Source organism: Poecilia formosa, unplaced genomic scaffold (assembly GCF_000485575.1).
Source record: "Poecilia formosa unplaced genomic scaffold, Poecilia_formosa-5.1.2 Scaffold0, whole genome shotgun sequence".
In the NCBI taxonomy this organism is placed as follows: Eukaryota; Metazoa; Chordata; class Actinopteri; order Cyprinodontiformes; family Poeciliidae; genus Poecilia; species Poecilia formosa.
Window position 1 is genome coordinate 6,503,535 of NW_006799939.1, and position 21,693 is coordinate 6,525,227.

Consider the following 21,693-nt stretch of genomic DNA (forward strand, 5'->3'; position numbering starts at 1 on the left):
TGCATGTTAGAGAAATCCTTTAATCTCCCATAGCAACCATTCAGGGTTCATAAACACCTGTGTCACAAAGCACAGCTTTTTCCACATAGCTCCTCCACATAGAGGCTCCTTCAGACTAGCCAGCAGCAATTAGCAAACACTGCTAATTGCACAGTGCTGAGCTCATACGAGTTACTTCTCAGTGCAAACACTCCTAAGGGTGCAAACGCTTTATAGATGAATGTTGTGATGACTTCCTGCAGATGCACTGTCAAAGAGTAGGAGCTTCTTAAAGAGACAGAGCCCCAGATTCAAGGCATTAAATTATGAAGTCAAATTTCTTTTATGTCATTTTGATATTTACAGTATTTTTATTACAACCAATTATTACTTGATTGAGCTATAAAATGGATCTATGTGGCTGGAAACTACATAAAACTGCCCTTTTAAATTTTTGCTCTCTTGATTCGATCCAGTCTGGTAGCAGAGTGAACAGTTTTTGGTCCTTTCTGTGTTTCCCTTTAGGCCTGATTTCCCCCACTCTGGCTCCCACGGCTGCCCCTGCCCTGGCCCCGGCCCTGGCCCCGGCCTTGGCCCCGGCTCCAGTGCAGAACGACTTTCTAGAGACCGGCTTCGACTCGCTGGCCTCGCTCCCAACCCCGACACCACCGGTACCCGCTGCGGCTTCGGTAGTGCCCATAGCTCCGACCGCGGTGGTGTCAGAACCTGCGTCCGCCATGCCAGCGCCCTCTGGTGGCTTCGATGCATCAAGTAGGTGGAATTAGGAGTTTCCCTTTAACGACCTGATTCTTCGTCATGTAGAAAAAAAAAAGAAAGGAAAAAAACCCCCAAAGCATTTTGTTGGTAAAGGTGCTCTGCTTGGTGTGCTCGGTTTTCTTTTCGAGGAGCTGTTTTCACAGCGGACCTCACTCCCTTTTCCCGCTGACGGCTTGGTTTCTGCATGAACGAAGCACTGAAACGCACCGCTGTCACTGGCCTCCTGACGTACAGCTGTTCTTCCTGCTGACTGCTTTTCTCCTCAGCACCGCTGCCCGATTCTGACTTTACTTTCTTTGCACTCTCACAAACGCTGTGCTTTCTTCACTTTCCACCCACTCTTCTTCTTCTGCTTCTCTTCTTCCCTTCTTCTTGTCCTCTTTCACTCTGCTGGGTCACTGCTTGCTTCATCTAATCTGTAAATGGTGAGTTCAACTCTGCAGTGCAGTTTGGACGGCACTCCCTCTCTCTCATTGCATGCCGCAAAAAAAGTGCTCACGTCTACCGCATGAGACAAGATTTTTGTTATCTGTATTTATTTTTAGGGCAGCCACTTGTCACCAAGGCCATTTGCTATTCATACCTGTCACCATACTTGTAGCTGTAATGTTTGATAAACCTGCAGGTATAGAAAGTATTATTGTTATGAATGCACCATGGACAAGGATTTCTTTAAAGATATTCCAGTGCCCTCCATATTTCTGGACACATGTGGGATAGATCCATAGACATGCTTGAAATAAATTAAAATTTTTATTTCAGCAGCATAATCTAACAGAAAAATGTAGAAAAAAATCTTGTGTTTTATTTGATTTCACTCCATTTTGAGGATTAATACTGTTCATCACTGGCAGTTGTTCTTAAATATGCCATTTAGATAAATTTGATTTGATTAGAGAGCATCTGGGCTTTTTATTTTGCGAGGATGGGGCGTACAAAGGCTTTGCACAATATTCCTAGATCATCCAGATCTATGTTTCCTCCGTTTTACTGTTTTGTCTTGCAGGTCATGTCATCATTTCAGTAGGCTTCAGGTCTGAAATGGTGAGGTAAAAAGAGGAGATGTTGTGTTTTTGACACATCTGCGCTAACCTGCCCAAATGCTTTGAACCTACAGATAAAAGACCTTTTTCATTTTTCTTACAAATATTTAATCGAATTTACCTGAAATTTGGGAGAAATCATTATGTCAGGAAGTGAAACAGACCCACAGCATCACAGATCCTCCATCATGCCTAAAAGTAGACATTGATCAATCAACAGGCGATTCTGCATGTTTCAGTCTGAAATGCTGCTGCCGTAAATTTAGCAAATTATTAAATTTTACATAACACGTTAATACTGACAACTTAAGGTGTCAGTAGGTATGGAGGAAGCTGAGTGTTCTCCATGAACAATACTGACAAAATGTAGGTGAAATGGCCTTGATGTCACCTGCTTTCATATTTCTACCTAACGTGGTTGCAGTTGCTGCCGCTGCGTAGCTTTGAATGCTCCATCGCATCCTCAGTTCGGTGTGACACAGTGGCTGCCATGCACAGCTTGTCTGCAGATGCTGCCACAGCTGGACCGTCCCCTTGTTGTCGCACCGCCTGCTCCCACGTTTCCGCCCTCTGCCTGCCTTCAGCTGGATGCTGCAGTCACACGTCAGTAATTGTTTCTCTGTTTTTCTTGCGTGACTCTCCGCTAGTGTTCGGCGGTCTAGGCGACTTGCTGATGCCGGTGGTGACGCCTCAGAGCACCGGAGGCAGCACGGCGGGCAGCACAGGGACCCCCAGCGCACCAGGAGGAATATCAGCACTCCCTCCCGCCACCCCGCCTCCTGCCAAAACAATCGGAGGAGACTTGGACTCGTCGCTGGCCAACCTGGTTGGAGGTAGACCGCAACTATTAACACACAGAAAATGATTTTTTTTTTAAAAAGAAAGAAACTGCAGGTTTTGTAAGGTAATTCTTTGTTTTCTTTCATTTTTTCAGACCTTGGAATGAAGAAGAAGTAAGTGTGTGATTAAGAACGCGAATGCACCGTTAAAATAAGCGTCCTGTCAGTGACTAATCCTCAGTAAATAATCTGGACAGAATTTAACAATGCAACTATTTTTATTTTTATTTTTTTTAAGGGATCCGTTCGGTGAGAAGAAGCTGACAGGAGGCGCCAACTGGATGCCGCAGGTCGCTCCCACAAGCTGGGGCTCCCCAGGGGCCCCCATGGTGAGAACAGCAACTCCACAATCAGAACCAGAACAGAACTTGTTTATGAGTCCCTCTTGCTCCAAAAGATCCCTTCAATTCAATCACACGATCATTCCAGTTGTTCCTAGTCAAACAGCACACAGTACGTGCAATTAATTATTCAAAGTAGTTTAAAAAGTTTCCATCTAAGGAAAACCAGGAGTTTGCAGTGAGTTGAAAGGAAGCAGTTTTTGTAAAAGCTTAGGGAAAAAAAAAAGACTAAACAATATACTTACACCCATTTGTGTCTCATAAAGTGAAACTCATATTTAGAGTCATTAAATTAAAGCACAGAGTGATTTATTTCAAGTCTTTATTTCATAAAGATGATAAACTTTATTTAGAAATGGACAAAGTACAGATCAGTCATAAAAGCCACCATCTGATGCGCTCTGCCAGATTGTAGCATAAGCTAATTCACATCTGCAGTCGCTTGGCAGCTCATAAAAAACTGGATGTTCATTACAATAGTAAAATAAAGCAAAATATATAACATCACAAGATGCTTTCTACTGACAGTACACAGATAAAAACACATAAAGACTTCATCACTGACGCACTGATTAATAGTTTTGTGAATTTTGAAGTTTACGCCTCAAAGCAAATGAAAACCCAAAGTCCAGTCCAGAAATATATAACCAGAAAACTCCAACAGGATTGTTTTTAAGTGGAAATGTTATGTTTGTTAATATGTTGTTGTTATTTTAGTTCATTAAATTATTTTATGTTTTGGTCATATTTAAATTACTTATAACATGAATATTTTTTTAGATAAATTTTATATTGATTTGATTAAATGAATGCTTGAAGTGTGTCGCTTTCTGTTTAATGAATTGTATATCAAATTTAAACTGAATTACTGAAATTTATCAGTTTTTTTTTTTTTTTTGTTATTTTCTAACCTTATTGACTTGCACCAATACGTTGTTGTTGACCCAAAATCCTCTGACAGCTAAATAATCTGTCTGCATGTTCAGGCTGCCGGTGCGCCAGGCGCAGCGCCCCCTGGTGCACCAATGGTGCCAACAATGAGCGCACAGCCTGGCTTTGGCATGGTGAGCTTTTAATGTCTGTGCTTAGCGAATTAGCTAAAACAATTGAATCACTGTTTAAAATACAACATATTTGTAATTAATTTAGAAATAGTAATGATTTCTGATCTCATTCTTTTTTCCAACAGCCTCCTGCTGGAGGGCCAGGGGTCCCAATGATGCAGCCCATGATGAGCCAACCTATGATGGGGCAGCCCATGATGAGACCTCCGTTCACAGGGGTTGCTGGAGCTGCACCCGGAGCACCGGTAACCCGTTATATACCATAAAAAAAAACATCAAAGTGTCTTTAAGTAGGTATTCATACACCTTGAACTGTTTTTATCATGGTGCAACCAGACAGATTTCATGTGACAAACCAACACAAATTTCCCCATAATAATTGTTTCTACCCTCGTTTATTCTGATGTGCTAAATAAAATAATGTGCAAGCAACTGGCTTGAAAAGTCACACACTTTGTAAAGAAGAGTTCAGCTGCGTAACACAGCGAAATACCTTGACCCTATTGGTCAAATACATTTCTTGATTTATATGTCAAGAAATGCAGTTCTTGACATGTAAGAAATAAAAGTGCACTAAAAAATACACTTTTTAGCGTTAAAAGTGCTACATTTCTCTCTTTTAATGCCGGTTTGTAGTGGATAATTGGCTACTGGACCATTTTAGGTTGGGAGTGGGAACGTAAATAAAAACAAAGCCAGGACCCCTTCAATATGAAGCTGGCATTTATAAGACAGGAAATAAAAACATAAAAAAAGCAAGAAAAAAATATGTTTAAGTATCATTCTCCCTCTATCTGCTGTCTGCTACATAATGCTGCTAAAACAAACTTTGCACAAAAACGGTGCTTAAGTGCAAAAAAAGCTCCAAGGCACTGAATATAAAAACAGATTTTTCTCTTTAACATAATACCTCCTTCCTGTTTTAATGATAACAGGAGCTTATTAGGGCCTTTTAAGTATTTTTGTTTTAATAGGAAAATAGAAAATGAAATCTGTATCAAAACCTACTCAGCCTGAATTTTAGGCTGGAAATTATGCGTCTGTTAATGATGCTGACCTTATTGTTTATCTTGCTGAAAATCTCATGCTTTAAAGGATCCGTTTTGCCTGGTTTTGTCTTAGCTTTCTTCAGGACCTGCAAATCAGAGCCCCAAGAAGCCCAAGGACCCTCTGGCAGACCTCGACCTCAAGGACTTCTTATAATACTCCAGGTAGAAAAATCTGTTTTATATTTCTATGCTGTTTAAACTTTGAGTTTGGAGATGTTTTTTTTTTTTTTCTTCTTCTTGAATAAAGTAGTCATAAGCCACTGGTAGGTTCCCATTGTTCATACTTTTGCAGTGACGTTCAGCGTGTCACCAGTAGGTGGTGCTGGCACTCTGAGACCTGGAACATTTGTGTTTCACAGTTCTTTCTATTAATTAATCATAATGTCTTTTTTAATACTGGGACTCTGATTTAGTCCATATTTAAATAAAGTGTTACAAGTTGCAATATTTGAAAAAAAAAAAAGGTATTTACAGTTTCATTTGTGTGATTTGGGGAACAATAAAATATGGATGCGGTTCTCTTATATAGTTATCTGTAAAGTACGCAAACCTTTAGCATAAGCAGCTGCATTTCTAAAAACTTTGTCAATATTCTGTTAATGTCGCAAAAATACAATTTCAGAATTGCGGTGTTTCCACTGAATCTGAAATGTAATTAAAATCACATAAATAAATTTGTTCACGTCATTAAAGAACACTGCGTGCCATCATCCTCTAACTACTTCCTGTTGTTGTCTTCTTCATGGTCTGTGCCAGTGGCAACATCCAGGTTGTTGATCATGTGATTTGAGTGATGAAAAAAAAAAAGTGTTTCCATTGCAGTTTTGCGAAATAAATCAGTTTTAATGCAGCCCATAAAAAAAACTAAAACTTTTACCAAAAAAATAAGTTTCTGTTAAGCAAATGTATTTTTTAAAACGTTACAGTGCTCTATAGAAACAAACGACGCACAGTTTATTGAAAGCACAAAAGATGAATAAGTCTAATGTTGAAATCTTGTTTCCTGTCTCCCAGCTTCTTTTCTTTCTGGATCAGAGCCTTCTCAGCGTTTACCTGGCGCCTGTCAACATCTCGAGATGCCAGCAATGTTCCGTTCCTCCTTTTCTCCTCCTCACCTGTCCATGACCCAACTTCTCCTGTGTGATGTTGTAGCACAAACTGTGAAAGTGAACCATAATGGATTATATACAAATATAAGATAAAAAAAATAAATAAATCCAGAGCTTGTGCTTATGTCGATGTACTAATTTTATTGTCGAAACAAAATGACACAAAATCCTGAGAAAAAAAATAAATAATAATAATAATAATGATAAAAATTGTTCAGGACGGTAAGTGAGAGGAAGTGAAGAACTATGTGTTTTAGATTTATTTATTGTGCTGAATTGAATGATTGATGTGCTTTGGTGTCCCAAGCCCCGCCCACATTCCATTAATGTCTCCGCCTCCTTACTGAGGGGGGAGGAGCTTCTGTGTGTTCCCATGTTGGTTGGATGAGATGGGTAAACAAAACGCCCTGTAGATTTTTGAAGAGGCCTAATATGTGTGTTGTTTTACAGGAAGGTCATTTCTGATGTACAGAGGTTTCTTTGGTGAGAATTTTGTCTTTATTGTAAATCTGGTGAGGAGAATCTCAAAAGTGAATCAGACATGAAATTGTGAGAAGTCTTGTGAGTATCCCTCTATTTGCCGTCATCATTGGAACTAAGTGAAGCAAGTAAGACCGCCACTAAAAGATTAATATACTGTATATGTAAGATCAACCTTGGTGGGATTTTCAGTTATTAAAAAGCAGCAAGTGGTCCTTTCTTCTTTTTTTTACTTGTGGCCTAACTTTCTATATTTTGTTCTTTTTATGTCCTTTAGTTGTATGCCATGTACAGCGTCCATTTTGGTTCATTTCTCCAGACTGTGGCTATCTGCGTACCTTTCTATTAAAGAACATATCTTGGAACTTTATGTACTTCCGGAAAACTACACTTTAGTCTTCTTAGAGGTGTGTTTGAACTTCCCTTGAGTAGAAACGTTAAAAATCGTTGACTTGGTCTCCCGTGGTCGATTTTAAGAGTCCGTTTTGTCATTTTCACGACTTGCGTAGCAAACTCCATGCTCAGACGGGTCGGATCGACGAAATTAAGATTATTATAGTAATTAAAATGAGGAGTTGTAGGCGTGGGGCCAGTTTGAGAATTTTATAGTTTTCAGAGACCATGCATAATTGTATCCCTTATTATTCTTCAATTTATAGAGTAGCAGAAGTATATGTATAATTGTTATTAATTGTTAGTGAGACTATATTCCACTCACACCTTGCCAACAGCACTAGTAAGGGTGATGGGTGGCCCTTAGTTTTTAGTCCAAGCACCTTGACTGCACACATTTTTCCCAACTGGAAGTATTTCCAAGTCCTTGTAAGTGAGGGAAAAGTGCAGTAGCCATATTTTAGGCAACTTTGCAGCAGGACGTCAGGGAGGGGCAGCCTGAGAAAACGCTCCACTGTTTTCTCTGGCTTCTGGCAACTTTGGTGTACCCCAAAGACCAGTAATTAGCCCACGCCTGGTTGATTTTGCAAAGAGCGCTCGGTCACTCTTTGCTCAGCTTACTTTAATGAGAAAAGTTTAAAGATACAATGTGGTGTTTTGTCCTGTAAGCACAGCAAATTCTGTTTACGCGCAGGATTACTCATCAAAGGATGAGGCTGCATGAGCCTAACAACACGCTAAATGTGTTTACCTCGTTAGGAAACTTCAAAGTTGACGTTATTTACAAGGTACAAGGGCTTTTCCTCTGATGGATTCTCCTTGAAGTTGCTAGCGGCCAAAACACCGCACTGTACCTTTAGCCTCGAGGTGAATATGACCTGCTCTAGCACCATAGTGCGTAGTAAAACTAAACAAAACTTTTGCTTCGCTTCCGTCTGAGCATCGTGTTTGACTCTTTCCTTAATCGATAACATCTGGTTTGCCGTTGGTGGAGCCTCTAACTATGGAGAACTCTATTTGGGGTTATAGTTGAACCTTTTTGCCATTTTTAACCCAGAGTTCAGTAAAATCACTTTGAGTATAATCATACATTTGGTCATAATTTAATGCCAGTCTCCTCTTCTGTGCTGTAAACTACGGAAAGTGATAGATCTTTCTCTGTGTCTGTTCTCTGTCATGTTTGTGGATTGGTTGTGAGAGTCAGAGTAAATCATGGGAGAATATTAACATTTTTTCATGACTGAATTATTAGAATTGTAATTTTTTTTGTTTGTTTTATTGTAAATTTACTTTATTTACAATGGCCCTCCCAGTGCATGTAAGCCCCTCGAGATGCAATAAATTGGATGACGGATTGAGCTGTTCTGACTTTTTTGGGGGGTGTTTCATTTTAATGTGCACCCTGCTTAAATTGAAATGTGGACATCTGCTTTAATCACCACAAACTTCTTGGGATTAACACTGTCATACATTTTACTAAACTGAGAAACAGAAAAAATGTGTTCTCCTGTTTTTATATTTTCTGTGAGGAATTCATACTGTTAAAAGTACTAATGACCAACATCACCGTTTGCAGTATAACTATATACTTAACCAAAATGTCAAGAGATGTAACATTGTTCTGTGGAATAAATGGATGAAATCTTTTGTGTCAGAGGCTACTAACAACCTAGCATGTTTAACCATACGCATGTTGAAGTCTTGTTCTTTTTGTGTCACCAAATGTCTCCTGTTGCCATTTTTAGTGAATATCTTACTAAAAACAAACATACGAATCTCTGTGGAAGCCCATTCCCAGTCAAATTTTTTACGACTGGATCTGAATCCAAGTACCTGAAGAAATGTTGCAACCCCTCATCATAACACTTCCACCACTGTGTTTAACATTTGGTAGAGATTCTTCTGCCAAAAAGTTGCACTTAACGTATGCCAAAACCTTATAAAACATTTTATTCTTTGCTGTTTGCTTGGATGCATTTGTTTTCATCACATAGACACACACACGCAAAGGGGAATCTTGGTTTTAATGGCTTGTAGTCTTCAATGCTAATAATTATTTGCAGATATTTGGTATTTAAAAGGATAGTCTTGCATTTCCTTGGAGTAAAAGCAACAGGAACAAGTCAGAAACATTACATTTAATCTTAAACTACTTCTATAAAAACAAAGTGACTTTTAAAAAAAAAAAAATCTGTTACCCTTAAAATAGAGAAATAAAAACAGCTCAAGTAAATTGTTGAATGGTTCAGACTTAATGTAACGCAAACATGTAGCCTCACCTTAAGCTTAAAGTTACAGTACTAGGCCACCAAAAATATTTTCTAAGTCATTCCGAAATGGAAACAAAAAGGTTACAGTCCCATAAATTAGCACCACGTCATTCTCTGTTATAGCTATGTGCACAACAATGAAACCACATTTCACTGTATTGCAAGAACGGATGAAAGAGGATGAGACACGAATCATACAAAAGCAACAAAAAAACCCCATCTCCTAAAAAGTATCCAGAAGGAGAAAAACACTCATTAATAGATAAGCGTAAAACACAAAACATCTAATGCAATGTTCGAGATATACACAAATCAAAAAATCAGCTTATTAATTTTTTAGTTTTCTCTGAATCTTCATACGGTTCTTTTTTTAATTAAAGTATTTAAGATGGTTTTTGGGCATCTTGTTATTGCCAATGCTCACGTTTTATGCTTACAGTGGTGGAGAGGCCTTTTCTTTAATAACGATACCTTGCAAGTATTTGTGATTTATACTATAAACCATTTACTGTACTATGACCATAGAGGTCAATTTATTTCAAAAACTGTCAAAGTAGACTTAAAATACTTAAAAAGGATTTCCTTTCCCATATATATTTCAAACAAATAAATAAAAAAAGACAACTGACAAGCCACAGTTCCCTTGATGCATTGATGAGTTCCTATTGTTGCCACTTCTTCACTTGAATCACGGTAGCAGAGTCATTATGAGGCACATAAGGTAAAAGACAGGAAGGGGAAGAGGAAGCAGTTGCCTAGTTTCTGCTTGGTGAAACAAGGTGATGTGTCAAAGTAGGTGAAGTCTGTAAGGGGGAATTGTGGTGTGAAATGATGGGTAAGAAGCAGAAAAGTGGGGAGTTTCCATGTTGTTTTAGGCTACCTGACACTCACTCGAGTCCCCATGGACCCAGTAGCAGATCTGCGCATACTTGAGCGGCGTTATCCTCACGGCCACATTGTAATCCTGCTGCATCCCGTCCCCATTGACGTCAACCCACTGGTGACCGGAGAAAACCCCAATGATCTTCCTCTTCCACTTCTTCTTGCCCGGCTCTTTGAGGCGGATGTAAACTCCTGAGCCGCTGGAGCCAGGTTTGGCGTCGCAGTACTGATACAACAAGTCATTGGATTCCTCAGACACAGAGCAGAACCGGTACACCAAGTTACCGGGTCGGTCATCGTCAAAGCCGGAGAAGTGGATCCTACCAGCAGGGAGCTTCTTAACGGAAGGTATAACACCCAAATCCATGTGATTGACCTTTGGGGCTCTTTTCAGCTCGAGAACGGCGTAGTCGTAATCCGCAGTCAGTCCATCTGACACACCTTTAAACCAACCCTTAGGAATCTGGGTCTTTTTGACTCTGGTCCACTTGAATGAAGGTTTCCCAGAGTCAACACTTCGACGACTCCGGATCTTCTTGCCTTTTCCTCTTCCTTTGCGTTCCCCTCTCCCGCCATTTTCCTCCATTTCCAGTCCTTCCTCTTTAACTTTGTCCCCCTTTCTTCTTTTGCCCCTTTCTTTCCCACCCTTTCCTCTGCCTCCCTTTCCTCGTCTGCTCTTCTCTTTCAGAATGCCAACACGCAACTTCTGAACTCCATCTAGATAATCCTTTCCATCGTGGATGCAGTGTGCAGCTGTCAGCACGTGTTTGGGTGACACCAGCACCCCAGAGCACCCTGTAGATATCTTCACCGAGGTGGAGAAGGGATATTTGGTGGAGTACTGCTTGTCAGCGATGGTGAAGCGAGTATCTGTGCCGTACACTTCTCGCTTGTGACGGGACCTTGATGAAGTGTTTCTTGGCCAGACAGTGACTTCATTGAGGCCATGCACAGAAACGGAGGTGTACGTGCGTGTGCCGTTCTCGTAGACCGTCTCGTAGGATAGGAACTGCTCCAAATCATTCAGGGAAGGCGAGGGAATGTGGCGCTGGCACTCGATCCCGCAGGTGCCACTCAGCTCCGGTTGAGGGTGAGCTGCAAAGCTGGGGCTGCTGAGGGGCACAGTGTGTCGTTTCCTTACCAGTGGCACCTTCCATTGGGGCCAGGTGTATTGGTCGTCAATTGTGTTTTCCTCAGCAGTTACAGCCACCACCGCAGTCAGCACCATCACTGGGAGCAGGACGCAAAGTGGTATGGGGCCCATTGTTAAGTTGGGCCTGGCTCTGAAATATAGAGAACCAAATATGAAAACATTAATTTACACACATTAACACTTCTGACAATCACAGGTACCAACAAGAACCAACTTTTGAATCACAGGGTTTGGGGCCACTGTAACATTGTGACATTTCAGATATCTTATGCAACCAAATACATTAAAGTGAACTTCTGCACACACATTTGGTATAGATTTATTGATACTTTGGTGAATGTAGCCCTTTTGCTCAAACATACGAGCTTGAAGGGTATACTCACATTTTTTTTTATGATAGGCTTTGCTAAAAAGTTCAAAGAAGCAGATATTTCCTTAGGCATTTTCACTAACAACTAGTCCAGGTTGGGCCCATTTTGAAGTGGAACGCTACCATCTTAAAATGGCTCCATAAGAGAAAATATTATTTGAGAAACATCATTGTCATTTATATGACTAGTGTTTGCTTAACCCCTTAAACTGTTGCCACTTTGTCTTCTAGTTAATATGTACACTGAAACTGATGATTATTTATGCAGGAAATGGAAGCAGGATATGGTTCATCTCTAAGGAGCTTCCTGATGGAACATACTTAGAACAAAACATGTAACGTATTTGCAGATATAACAGCTGTCTCACATAAAACTAAAGACATGTAAACCTTCCTAACCTCAATTTATTAAGCATTGTTTTCTTATATCCTTTAATGTTTTGGGGTACAATGTTTTGGTCCTTGCTCCACCCTACTAAGTTCTCTAATGACTAGATGTTGGCTTCAGTCTTATTGAAGGTAGTGTGGATTTCTGCTAAATGAAATAAAGTTACCTATCCCAAATAAGACACCACCTCCAAAAACCCTGCAACAACATGTAAGTATGTATACACTTACTGTGTCTTAGTGATTCCTAAATGTCTTTAAAACCTGACTTGAGATTCAATGACTAAAAAGAAACGCAGGAAATTCCATTCATGACCACAGGGAGGCAGTGCAGCCCCAGCGTTCAACGGAGACTGTAACTGAGCAGGTCAGGGATGTGTGTGTGTATGTCTCACACTTGAATATGTTAAAGCCATCTGAGGTGGTTGGTGTTTTCATTTTTACATACAAATCAGTAACGTTGGGTTTTATATTTTTGCAGAGTTTTTACAGCTTAAATCCAGAGCTCCTGCATTAGCTGTGTGGTTAAAAGTTTTCTGCTCTTTGACTCTATAGCTGGAGGGCAGTGGGCAGTGAGAAGACGCTGGACAGGGACTCTCTAAACGAGCTGAGACATTGGCTTGGAGGTTTGCCACAATGGTTAACCTACTCCTTCAGTAATGACCATATCTGGTTTCCTGCAGCTCCACAATGCGCCCCTCCATGCGCACAAATGGCATCAAACACAGAGAGACTATGAAGACCGATGCTGTCTGCTGCCTCCTATACCCAGGAGTGTCAGCCTCCCCCCCGAATCCACATATGCGTGCGTTAACTTGAGGGTGTGTTGTAATAGATTGGACAGACGATCGCTGAACTAGAAAAGCGGCAGAAATGAAATTCGCCAGCGGGGCTGCGGCTGTGAAGTCAGCCTGCCGATTTCAAACGCTGGAAAAGAAAGTTATTTGGATGGAGGAGGATTTACGGCTTTGGTTAACGTTTACAGACAAATTAAAAGTGAAATGCCCATGTCTGCCCTACAAATCAGTTTAAAACCAACATTTAAGAGGGAAAATGAACTCAGTTTCAAATTGATACTTCTGTAGTTATAAAAAAAAAAGGTTCCCAGGAAAATGTCATCATTACATGCATCACCTACAAGCATTTCATCATCTGTGCAAGGCTTACAGTAGCATTAAAATAGAACTTTTATGAAATGTTTGTGATATTTTAGGTTTTCTTTGCTGCTGATGTATTCAAGCTCACCAGACCAGATATAGGCAAGAAAAAAAAAAAAAAGTTGCCCTCTGCCTCAGGTCACCTCTGACCAACTGCAAATATTCCACATGTATGCTTCCCCTTTCTTTTCTGAACTTTTTTATTTTATTGTTTTATATTCCAAGGTAACTGTGACGTCTCCTCCAACCGACTCTGACTGTAATCGGGACATTTTTGAGGCCTGGCTGCACCCCACAGCCTCCTATAAAACACAGCCAGCGGCTGAAATCTAACCAGCATACAACAGACTGGTAATAAAATACATGGCCGCAAAGAGCCGTAAAACACTTTCAATAAATGAAAGAGCAAAAAAAAAAAAGACCCTTTTTTTAGTTTCTGCTCAGCGTCACACTCCCGCTGCCAAATTCAGACGTAACATTACAACAAATAGAGAGAGAGAGAGAGAGAGAGAGAGAGAGAGAGAGAGAGCCGTCCCCATTAATCAGTGGAAACTGATACTCCGCCATGATGGCTTTTTGGTCTTCGAATGGGCTGATTTTCGACCGAACTATTTTTTTTTCCGCTGCACTCAGCTAACGAGGATGACGAGGTTGTGCCCTCTTCATCCTCCTGTGGAAAGCAAAGTGGCCGGGAGGTGGCGCTCTAAGGTTCAATCTTGTGTGTGCAGGTCTTTTGTTCACCTCACTCTTCTTTTTTGTAGTAAAATTGGTGATAACCAATTTCGACATATTTTCCGACTTTCTGTTTTAACCAATATAAAGTTAGAAAGACAATAAGCGTATAAGGAAAAATATGTGTATTATTTTCTGTTTGCCTAATCTTTCTGAATGAAGCCATTGTTAATGTCATTTAAATTTCCAAAGTAAATAATAACCAATTACAAGTAATTTTTTTTTCAGTATATCCTTCAGACATCCGCAGATCGACATCTGCACCAGTAGGATGAATTCATGTTATTCCAGCGTGAACACATAAAACCGATGCGTCCTTTGCTTCCATGAACGCACCACATGATGCAAATTGATGAAAAGTGGAAATCTGGACAAGTTCCCTACTTTTTGTGATGTAAAATTCAAAATAACTTAGAGAGAAAAAAAATCAGAGGTGAATCAAAAGATATTTTCTTTAAGAGAAAAAAAGTCTTCAAAAAATGAAAAGGGGGAAAAAAATAAAGAAACTCTTGGATTAATTTTTTCTTTCTTTCTATCGGCAGCAGGAGACCATACAGGCGTCCCTACCTGCTCGCATCCGATTGATGGATTATGCCAGATCCGCAGTGTATTGTTTGTTGTCCTCGGATGTACACAAATATGATCCCGGTGGCAAACAGTCGGCGGTCACTGCATCTCCCAGTCGCGCTGTCATCAGCAGGGCCACGGCTGCCCGCTCATTGCCTCCTTCAGAGAGTCTGAGGGGGAAACTCGCGGCCGGGACGCTCTGCTCAGGCTGCACTTGATGCTGAGAAGGGAGGGAGGGACGGAGGGTTGAACAAGAAAGAGAGAGAGAGAGACAGAGAGAGAGAGAGAAAGGGAGAAAAAGAAGGAGGTGGAGAGGAAAAGAAGATATGAAAGGAACCTTTTTCTTTTTTTTTTCCGCCCCGTGACAAAAGTTGTTCACTTCTGGGTGGGGCAAGAGTTTTGGACCTCACCAAAGAGTGCACTGAGGGTAAAGGTAGTGTTCTGTTCAGGTCCTGCAGTTCAGGCAGAAGCTTAAATCATTCATGCATTGTGAAGAAATGACGCTTCACAGTTGGTCCACATTCACCCAGAGGAGGGTAGAGGACACAGAAGTTGTACTCAAGTGCAAAAGTTGTCCTTTTGGGTCTTAAAAGTACAACATTTTGAGATCCAAAAGTTGCACTCAAAAATATGTTGAAGTATTTTTTGAGGACAGCAACTCAAGCAAAAGCAAAAGTAAAAGCTGCCCAAGAAATTACCTTACCTACTAGCAACTGATCAAAAAATCAATCATATATTTAAGACCAAAATATAAAAGTTATGTGAAAATGTTGGTATATTTACAGACCAAAATGAAACTAATTCATATAACATCATAACAAAAAAATAAAGAAACTAACAAAAACTGCAGATGTAAGAGCAGTAATACGTTATAATAAAATTACTCAAGGAAAAGTATAATTGTTCCACCCCCCCCCCCAAAAAAAAGTTACACAAGTAAATGTAACAGAGTAAATGTAGTTACTACCCATCTCTGCATTCACCCAATGATACGCATCAATGTGCGCATGTACGTACACCATGGGGCTCAGTGCCTTGCTCAGGGGTACATCTACATGAGGCAGCAGGAAGCCAACCCTACAACTTTTTGGAAATTGAAACTGGTCTCTTGTTTGCTCCTTTGCAGAGTACCATCCTTAGCTGGCCTGCCAGATTAGATAAATGGCCGTGTCCAGAGCTGCATGAAAAGTCCAAGGCTTAGAGGTTTTGTTTACAACCTTGCTCCGTTTTGAACATCTCTTTAACTTTCTCCTTGACCTGTCTGCTGTGGTCCTTGATCTTTATGATGAGATAAAATTACACTCAGGCGGACTCTATTTGCGAATCATAGCACTTCTAGAGGCAATAGGTTGCATTGTATTTTATTTAGGGCTGTCCGAGGAAAGGGGGCTGTATACAAATGCACTGGACATTTTTAAAGAGTTTCTTTGTAAAAGAAAATGGAAAACTATGCGTCATCTTTCTTTCCCCTCACGATTGTGCGCTATCTGGTGTTGGTCTCTCTCATAAAGTAAAAGTTCAATGGGTGAATACACCCCACATTTCTTGTGTTGTATGTAATTTACGGTTGACCATCTAACTCACCATTTTTCAATTCAATTCAGTTTATTTGTGCAGCGCCAATTCACATCAAATGTCGTGTCAAGAAAAAGACATTTTAATTCAGTTACGCATACATTCCACTTGATTCTAGTTACCTAACATATCAATATGCTCACTTAATTATTAAAAGAAGTTTAAAGGGGCAGTATTATTTTAAACTGACTTTTTCTTCAGCTTTACATTGTGTTATAATGTTCAAAAACATACCCAGTGTTGCTTTGATTCTTTCATGCACGTTTGAGAAATCCTTTAATCTCCCATGGCAACCATTCAGCTGTGCAAAATGCCTGAGTGGACAAAGCTCCTCCTCACAGAGATCCCCACCCCTCATCCCCTTTACAAAGCTCCTTCAGACTAGCCAGCAGCAATTAGCAAATACCTGGTGGCACTATGTATCTGCTCAGTTTATTACATGAGCTACTTCACAGTCCAGTGCTGATCAAACTGTAGTTAAAGGGTTAATAGAGGAGTGATGCTGTGATGACTCTCTGCAGGCAGTTTCAGACAGAGCAGGTGTTTTTAAAGAGACAGAGGCCCAATTTCAAGATATTAAATTACAAAGTTAAATGTCTTTTAAGCAATATTTGATATATTTAGCTTTTTCTATAACAATTGAAGTTAACAGTTACTTGAATGTGCTATGTAATTGCACTGTGTGCCTGGAAAACACATTATGCTAAATAATACTAAAAAGTTTCCACCCAAGGAAGCCCAGCAGACTGAATGGAGTCAATGACTGGCAGCATTCACTCTTTGTCAAAATTTCACTAATGTTGTGAAAACTGCAGTGTTTCCATTAAAGAAGAAGCGCAGTCAGAGTGGAGAGGTTTGTTGACATAATAAGCACTACTTCCTGTCGTCGTCTGCTTCATGGTTTGCGCCAGAGGCCACGTCTGGTTGTTGATCATGTGACTCGTGTGCTGCCAAAAAATGTTCCCATTGCAGTTTTGGAAAATCAACCAATTTCAAGGTGTCCAAAAACAAAACAAACAAACAAAAAAAAACCCAGCAACAACAAAAAACCACCTCATCCTAGCGCCAAAACTTTTTATTAAAAAAAAAAAATGTGATCCCAATTTGTGCAATTTTACGTTCAATGAGACCTTTGTACTTTCTGCTTTATTAAAAAAAAAAAAAAAAAAAAGAGTTTTTTTCAAAATTGCCCTGTTTCCATTAGGCAAATTTAATGTCAAACTGCGTACATGGTCGATGGAAACGCAGCCAGTGATAACTTTCTCGGTGAACCTGCAGCCTTGTTTTGTGCGCCGACTACTTTCATCATAAGGGTCCATGACTGAAGAACAGAAGTCAACCGGATCTTTGTCTGACTTCACAGCAAGAAGCCGAAGTCTCAGTGAACCCGTAAGCAACACGGAAAAAACGCGTGTAATCACGGCAGAGTGGAAGAGTCCGGTGTAAGAGACGGGGAGGCCTGACACACATCTGGCCCCGTCTGTAGTCGACGCTTATCTCCGAGTAATCTCTCCCCGTCCGCCTCTCCCAAATTTACACCTGCTCCCTCCGCTGCGCGTCTCATGGAGCTTCGGGGGAACTTGGGTGGTCGGCACACCTGGCCGTCATTTCAATGATGGATGCCCACTTTCGCGTCCACTTGGGTGGTGATCGGTGTGCGCGTGCGCACTTCATGTCCTCCGTGGGTGTGGTCCCTGTTGCTGCTCGTTGCTAATGAAACATACCTTTTATTTTTATTTTTTTTTAGGAGGACTGAGTCACTGGCCAATGAAAACACACACAAGTAAGTGCCTGTCAGAGACGGGACTGAGGTGAATCTGAACTGCTGAGTGTTTCCCCTGTCTTTCTGTCTGTTTTATTTTCATTTAGTTTTCTTACTATGGTGCTCCATCTTGATCTTTACTGACTCAGTGCACATCCTTCCATGTGTTTGCTGTGAGTGAACCAAACGCAAGCCACACATTTTTAGATTTTCATTAGATTTATTTTTTTTAAAGAGAAATTTGAAAAGCATGTATCATAACTATACTGTTATTTGTGCCTGTTATAGCCTGTAAAATTATTAGAAAATTAAACAAAATAGCTAAAATGTTCAGGGGTTTGAATGCTTTAACTAGACCCTGAGGTTTGCAGAGTTGGAAATTTCACAGTTTGTATCAAAGCCCACAAAGAGGCAAACTACATTGTCTACCGCCCGCCTCCTTTAAATTGCATTATAGCATAACCTAAGCTGAACTCAACCTCCGTCAACCATTGGCCGCCTTTCCGACAGCTGTTTCTTTGTGTTTTCCAAACTGTATTTTTCTTTCCTACTCAAGAAACTTTCTAATACACGCTTTACAACTCTTCTCAACCTCGTGCCCAGCCCACATACAGAATCGCGGTGCCAAGTCATTCGCACACACACAAGCGCGTCGCAGCGCCGAGAACCTCACAGAGCTCTTGCTGCATGTGGCAAAACAAATGTCTGAATTAGCTGTGGCAGACCTCTCCTTGAAGTGAGCAGTTAATCATCGAGAGGATTTACAGGCAGCATGTGTCGGGTAATTTATGTCACAGAGAAAAAAGTGCTAAAAGAAAGAACACCGAGATCACAGGGCTGAAGTCATTTAGGCTGAAGATGGTTGTAAAAATGTCAAAATATCTGACGTTTTGGAATCGCCGTCAGTTAAAGCTGGCAAGGAGGAATTATCAGAAAGCTGCATAAAGAAACTCAGATGATATGACTCAAATTCGAAGTGGCTCTCATCCATCCCGTTCTGCTCCCTTTTGGAGGTTCTCCTTTGACATTGTTGAGGCCTGTCGGTTGCAGGTCAACTCTAGAAGCTTCTTGGCTGTTGGGACAGAAATCGGGCAGATGTAGCCAAATATTCAGACCCAGTTTGTTGAATTGGAGAAGGTAAAGGCAGAGAGCCTCGTCCATCTTGATAGGCTGCCATGTTGAGGAGAACACAAAGTCTGGGTTGTCCTGATGACTTCAGTTCACCCTGGTGAACCAGTTTGTTCACAGAGAAGCTGAAACCAATGGTAGCTAGAGTTCACATCAGAGTCAGAATCAACTTTATTAGCTAAGGCTGCATGCACAAACAATGACTTTTTACTTCACTTTCAGGGACTCACAGCATACAAACACAAAATATAAACTTTAGAGGAAATAAAATAAAGTAGCAAATGTAGAATATATGTATCTGCAGGTATGTATGGCTGTTTTATATACAAGAAGAAGAAAAGAAAGAAACAAGTTGCTGTAGTGTAACATGCCTATTTTATTCCACAGTAGAGCAGCCGACCGCTGTGGCTGCATTGTGTTCACGGTGTTCATCAGACAGACAGCCTGGGGGAAGAGACTGTCTCTGTGGTGACTGTGTTTGCAAGTACTGCTCTAAAGGTAAAAGTCTAAACTCTTTTTGTGTCCAGGATGTGTGGGGTCTGCAGAGATGCTTGGGAAGTTTAGCTCCAACATTCCTAAAACTGTAGACATTCAACATGTTAGATTGTCTTGGCCCAATATCGCAGCGTGTGTGGTATTGCACGTGACGTGTCGCTGATCAGAAACTGAGATGACAAAAACTAAGGTGAGGTTCTAAATAAAGAAGACAAAGCACCGGAAAGTCTGGTGAATGTCAGAGATGTCAAATATTGTTTGTTTTTTTTCTCTGTTAAACATAATCCATAAACTATCGCCATTTCTTCTTCCCAATTTGTTTACTCTGAACTCACATTTGTGCAATTCTAAAAATATAGTAAAGAAGTTGCATGGTCCTCAACCAGATCACTTTGGACTCAAGTCTCTGCATCCCAACACCAGAGTGCTAATCCCAAATTAGCAACAGTTTGACAATGCTAGACTGTTCCAGTTTTGGCCCCAATTAGCCGAGTGCCTCCCTATTACCTCTGGATCGCAACACCAGAGTGCTAATCCCAAATTACCTACCTTACAGTCCTTGACTGTTTAAAAAATATCTCTGCAGAGGGAGAACCCACACACACCCCGCATGCAGGACGCAAGATTTCTCATTTATTTGCAGGAATTACAGCTTATAAATATAGTGACACAAAGTCCCTCCCTTTCCCAAATGGAGGATCGGTTTACAAAATATCGGCAAATTGCAAACAGCTGTGTCTCGTAAGATTCCACATTGCGTCACATTCAGTAACATCAAATTAGAGATTGGGCCGACCACCTGTAGATTGGAAGGCAACGAGCATCTGCAGCACCACCGTTCATTACAACACATCCAAACCTGTTATACCTAAGATTTTATTTGTTATTGTCATGTGAGGTTTCTGAAATTCTGAAAATTGGTCAACAGTTTTAGAACTTTGCTGTGTGAATCAGGCCTTAGTCACGGAGGTGAGGTTGTGTGTCACTGCCATCGCCGAGCCAGTAAAAGTTAATCCGGTCACTTTGACCCAGAACTTAACTAAACATGTCGTTCCATCACCCTGTTGGGTTAAATCAATCCAGAACTGAATCGGTACAAATTTGACCAAGACCTACATTAGCAAAAGTTTTTTTTGTTTTGTTTTGTTTTGTTTTACCCAGAAGCTTTTAAGTGTAATTTTAAAAACTCTTATTAGTTGATTTGGAGCAAAACAGCAAACAGAGAGGGTCAGATTCATGCCTTATCAGGGTTCTCCTATGTTCCGATTGACTCGTTTCAGGCAAAATCAAGGTGCACCAAATCTTTTCCTCTGCCGTAAAAGTTACTCTGAGTGCTCTCTCTCTTTTTCATAAATATCTCCACACCTCACTAATCCCCCCCGTCTCCACCGACCCACAATTTAACTCCTCTGGCTTTATTTTGACAGCTGAATGAATCTCTCAGTGCCGATGTGTGCCAAACAGGCGGCCATTGATCTGACAGATCCGCTCTCCGCCTCACAGCGGTGTTAACACGGTCCGCATAATAAACACAGGTCAGATACTGTATAAACAGCAGCGAGACAGTTGGTTAAAGGTCCCGCTCAGCTCTACGTTCACTTTGTCACCATTTTGTTTTTTTTGTACAGTAAATATTTGGGTAAACTGGCTGTACCGTACGGCTTTGAGAGACGGGACTGTACGTGATGAAAGGCGGACTGAGGGTCACATGAGCGCTTTTCAATCTAATGTGGCAAGTGAACAGAAAGCCACAGTCCTGCTGAGAGATGGACTTGTGAAGACATGTCAGAGAGCGCTCCTAAGATGTTCCTCTGCAGTTGTGAGGCTTTTTTTCTTTTCTTTCACCGACAAATGTACGCCCACAATAAAAAAATGAAAAAAAAAAATGGCTGGGTCATGAAATTCTTCTGCAGGATTTCAGAAGATGCAATGTTTTTAAAATGCGCAGTGAAGTGAAAGAATGAAATGAAAAAAAAAAAACTGCTACTCTGCTTTGTTCAGTTTAATGACATCACAAGAGGCACACAAATTGAGCCAATTAGCTGACTTTAGTAAATTAGTTTCTGTGCACACGCGGCACTCAAAAGTTGCTGCAGAGGAGCCGCATGGCTCACTGGGAGAGCAGGCACACCAAATATAGA

At 40.7% G+C, this 21,693-nt stretch overlaps 2 protein-coding genes and 2 long non-coding RNA genes across 11 annotated transcripts in view; 2 read left to right on the top strand and 2 right to left on the bottom strand.

Annotated features, from left to right (window-relative positions):
* snap91a (synaptosome associated protein 91a) overlaps nt 1–8,429 on the top strand; it is a 45,603-nt gene extending 37,174 nt beyond the window's left edge. For 5 of the 8 annotated variants that reach the window (XM_007566184.2, XM_007566264.2, XM_016680304.1 and 2 more), the window contains 8 exons: nt 505–750; nt 2,447–2,632; nt 2,734–2,752; nt 2,877–2,967; nt 3,966–4,043; nt 4,169–4,288; nt 5,166–5,254; nt 6,107–8,429. In XM_007566184.2, coding sequence (XP_007566246.1) covers nt 505–750; nt 2,447–2,632; nt 2,734–2,752; nt 2,877–2,967; nt 3,966–4,043; nt 4,169–4,288; nt 5,166–5,246 — 821 coding nt within the window. In that variant the 3' untranslated portion in view covers nt 5,247–5,254; nt 6,107–8,429. The remainder of the gene's footprint in view (nt 1–504; nt 751–2,446; nt 2,633–2,733; nt 2,753–2,876; nt 2,968–3,965; nt 4,044–4,168; nt 4,289–5,165; nt 5,255–6,106) is intronic. The other 3 variants (XM_016680246.1, XM_016680269.1, XM_016680186.1) reach the window with 3 other exon arrangements.
* Nucleotides 1–21,693, bottom strand: part of LOC107838368 (uncharacterized) — a 23,799-nt gene continuing 2,106 nt past the window's right edge. Inside the window, exon 2 of the long non-coding RNA XR_001664429.1 lies at nt 1–108. This is a non-coding gene — a long non-coding RNA (uncharacterized LOC107838368). The remainder of the gene's footprint in view (nt 109–21,693) is intronic.
* prss35 (serine protease 35) lies at nt 9,080–14,786 on the bottom strand. The gene is made up of 2 exons (XM_007566607.2): nt 14,593–14,786; nt 9,080–11,509 (listed from the first exon to the last, which is right to left on the bottom strand). Exon 2 carries the CDS (start codon nt 11,488–11,490, stop codon nt 10,216–10,218), a length of 1,275 nt encoding a protein of 424 aa, XP_007566669.1. The 5' UTR covers nt 11,491–11,509; nt 14,593–14,786; the 3' UTR covers nt 9,080–10,215.
* Nucleotides 19,545–21,693, top strand: part of LOC107838352 (uncharacterized) — a 9,586-nt gene continuing 7,437 nt past the window's right edge. Inside the window, exons 1-2 of the long non-coding RNA XR_001664416.1 lie at nt 19,545–19,555; nt 20,285–20,288. This is a non-coding gene — a long non-coding RNA (uncharacterized LOC107838352). The remainder of the gene's footprint in view (nt 19,556–20,284; nt 20,289–21,693) is intronic.

What these genes read in the sequence shown, in the direction of transcription:
- prss35 (XM_007566607.2), bottom strand. Translation starts at nt 11,490, where the DNA reads ATGGGCCCCATACCACTTTGCGTCCTGCTCCCAGTGATGGTGCTGACT.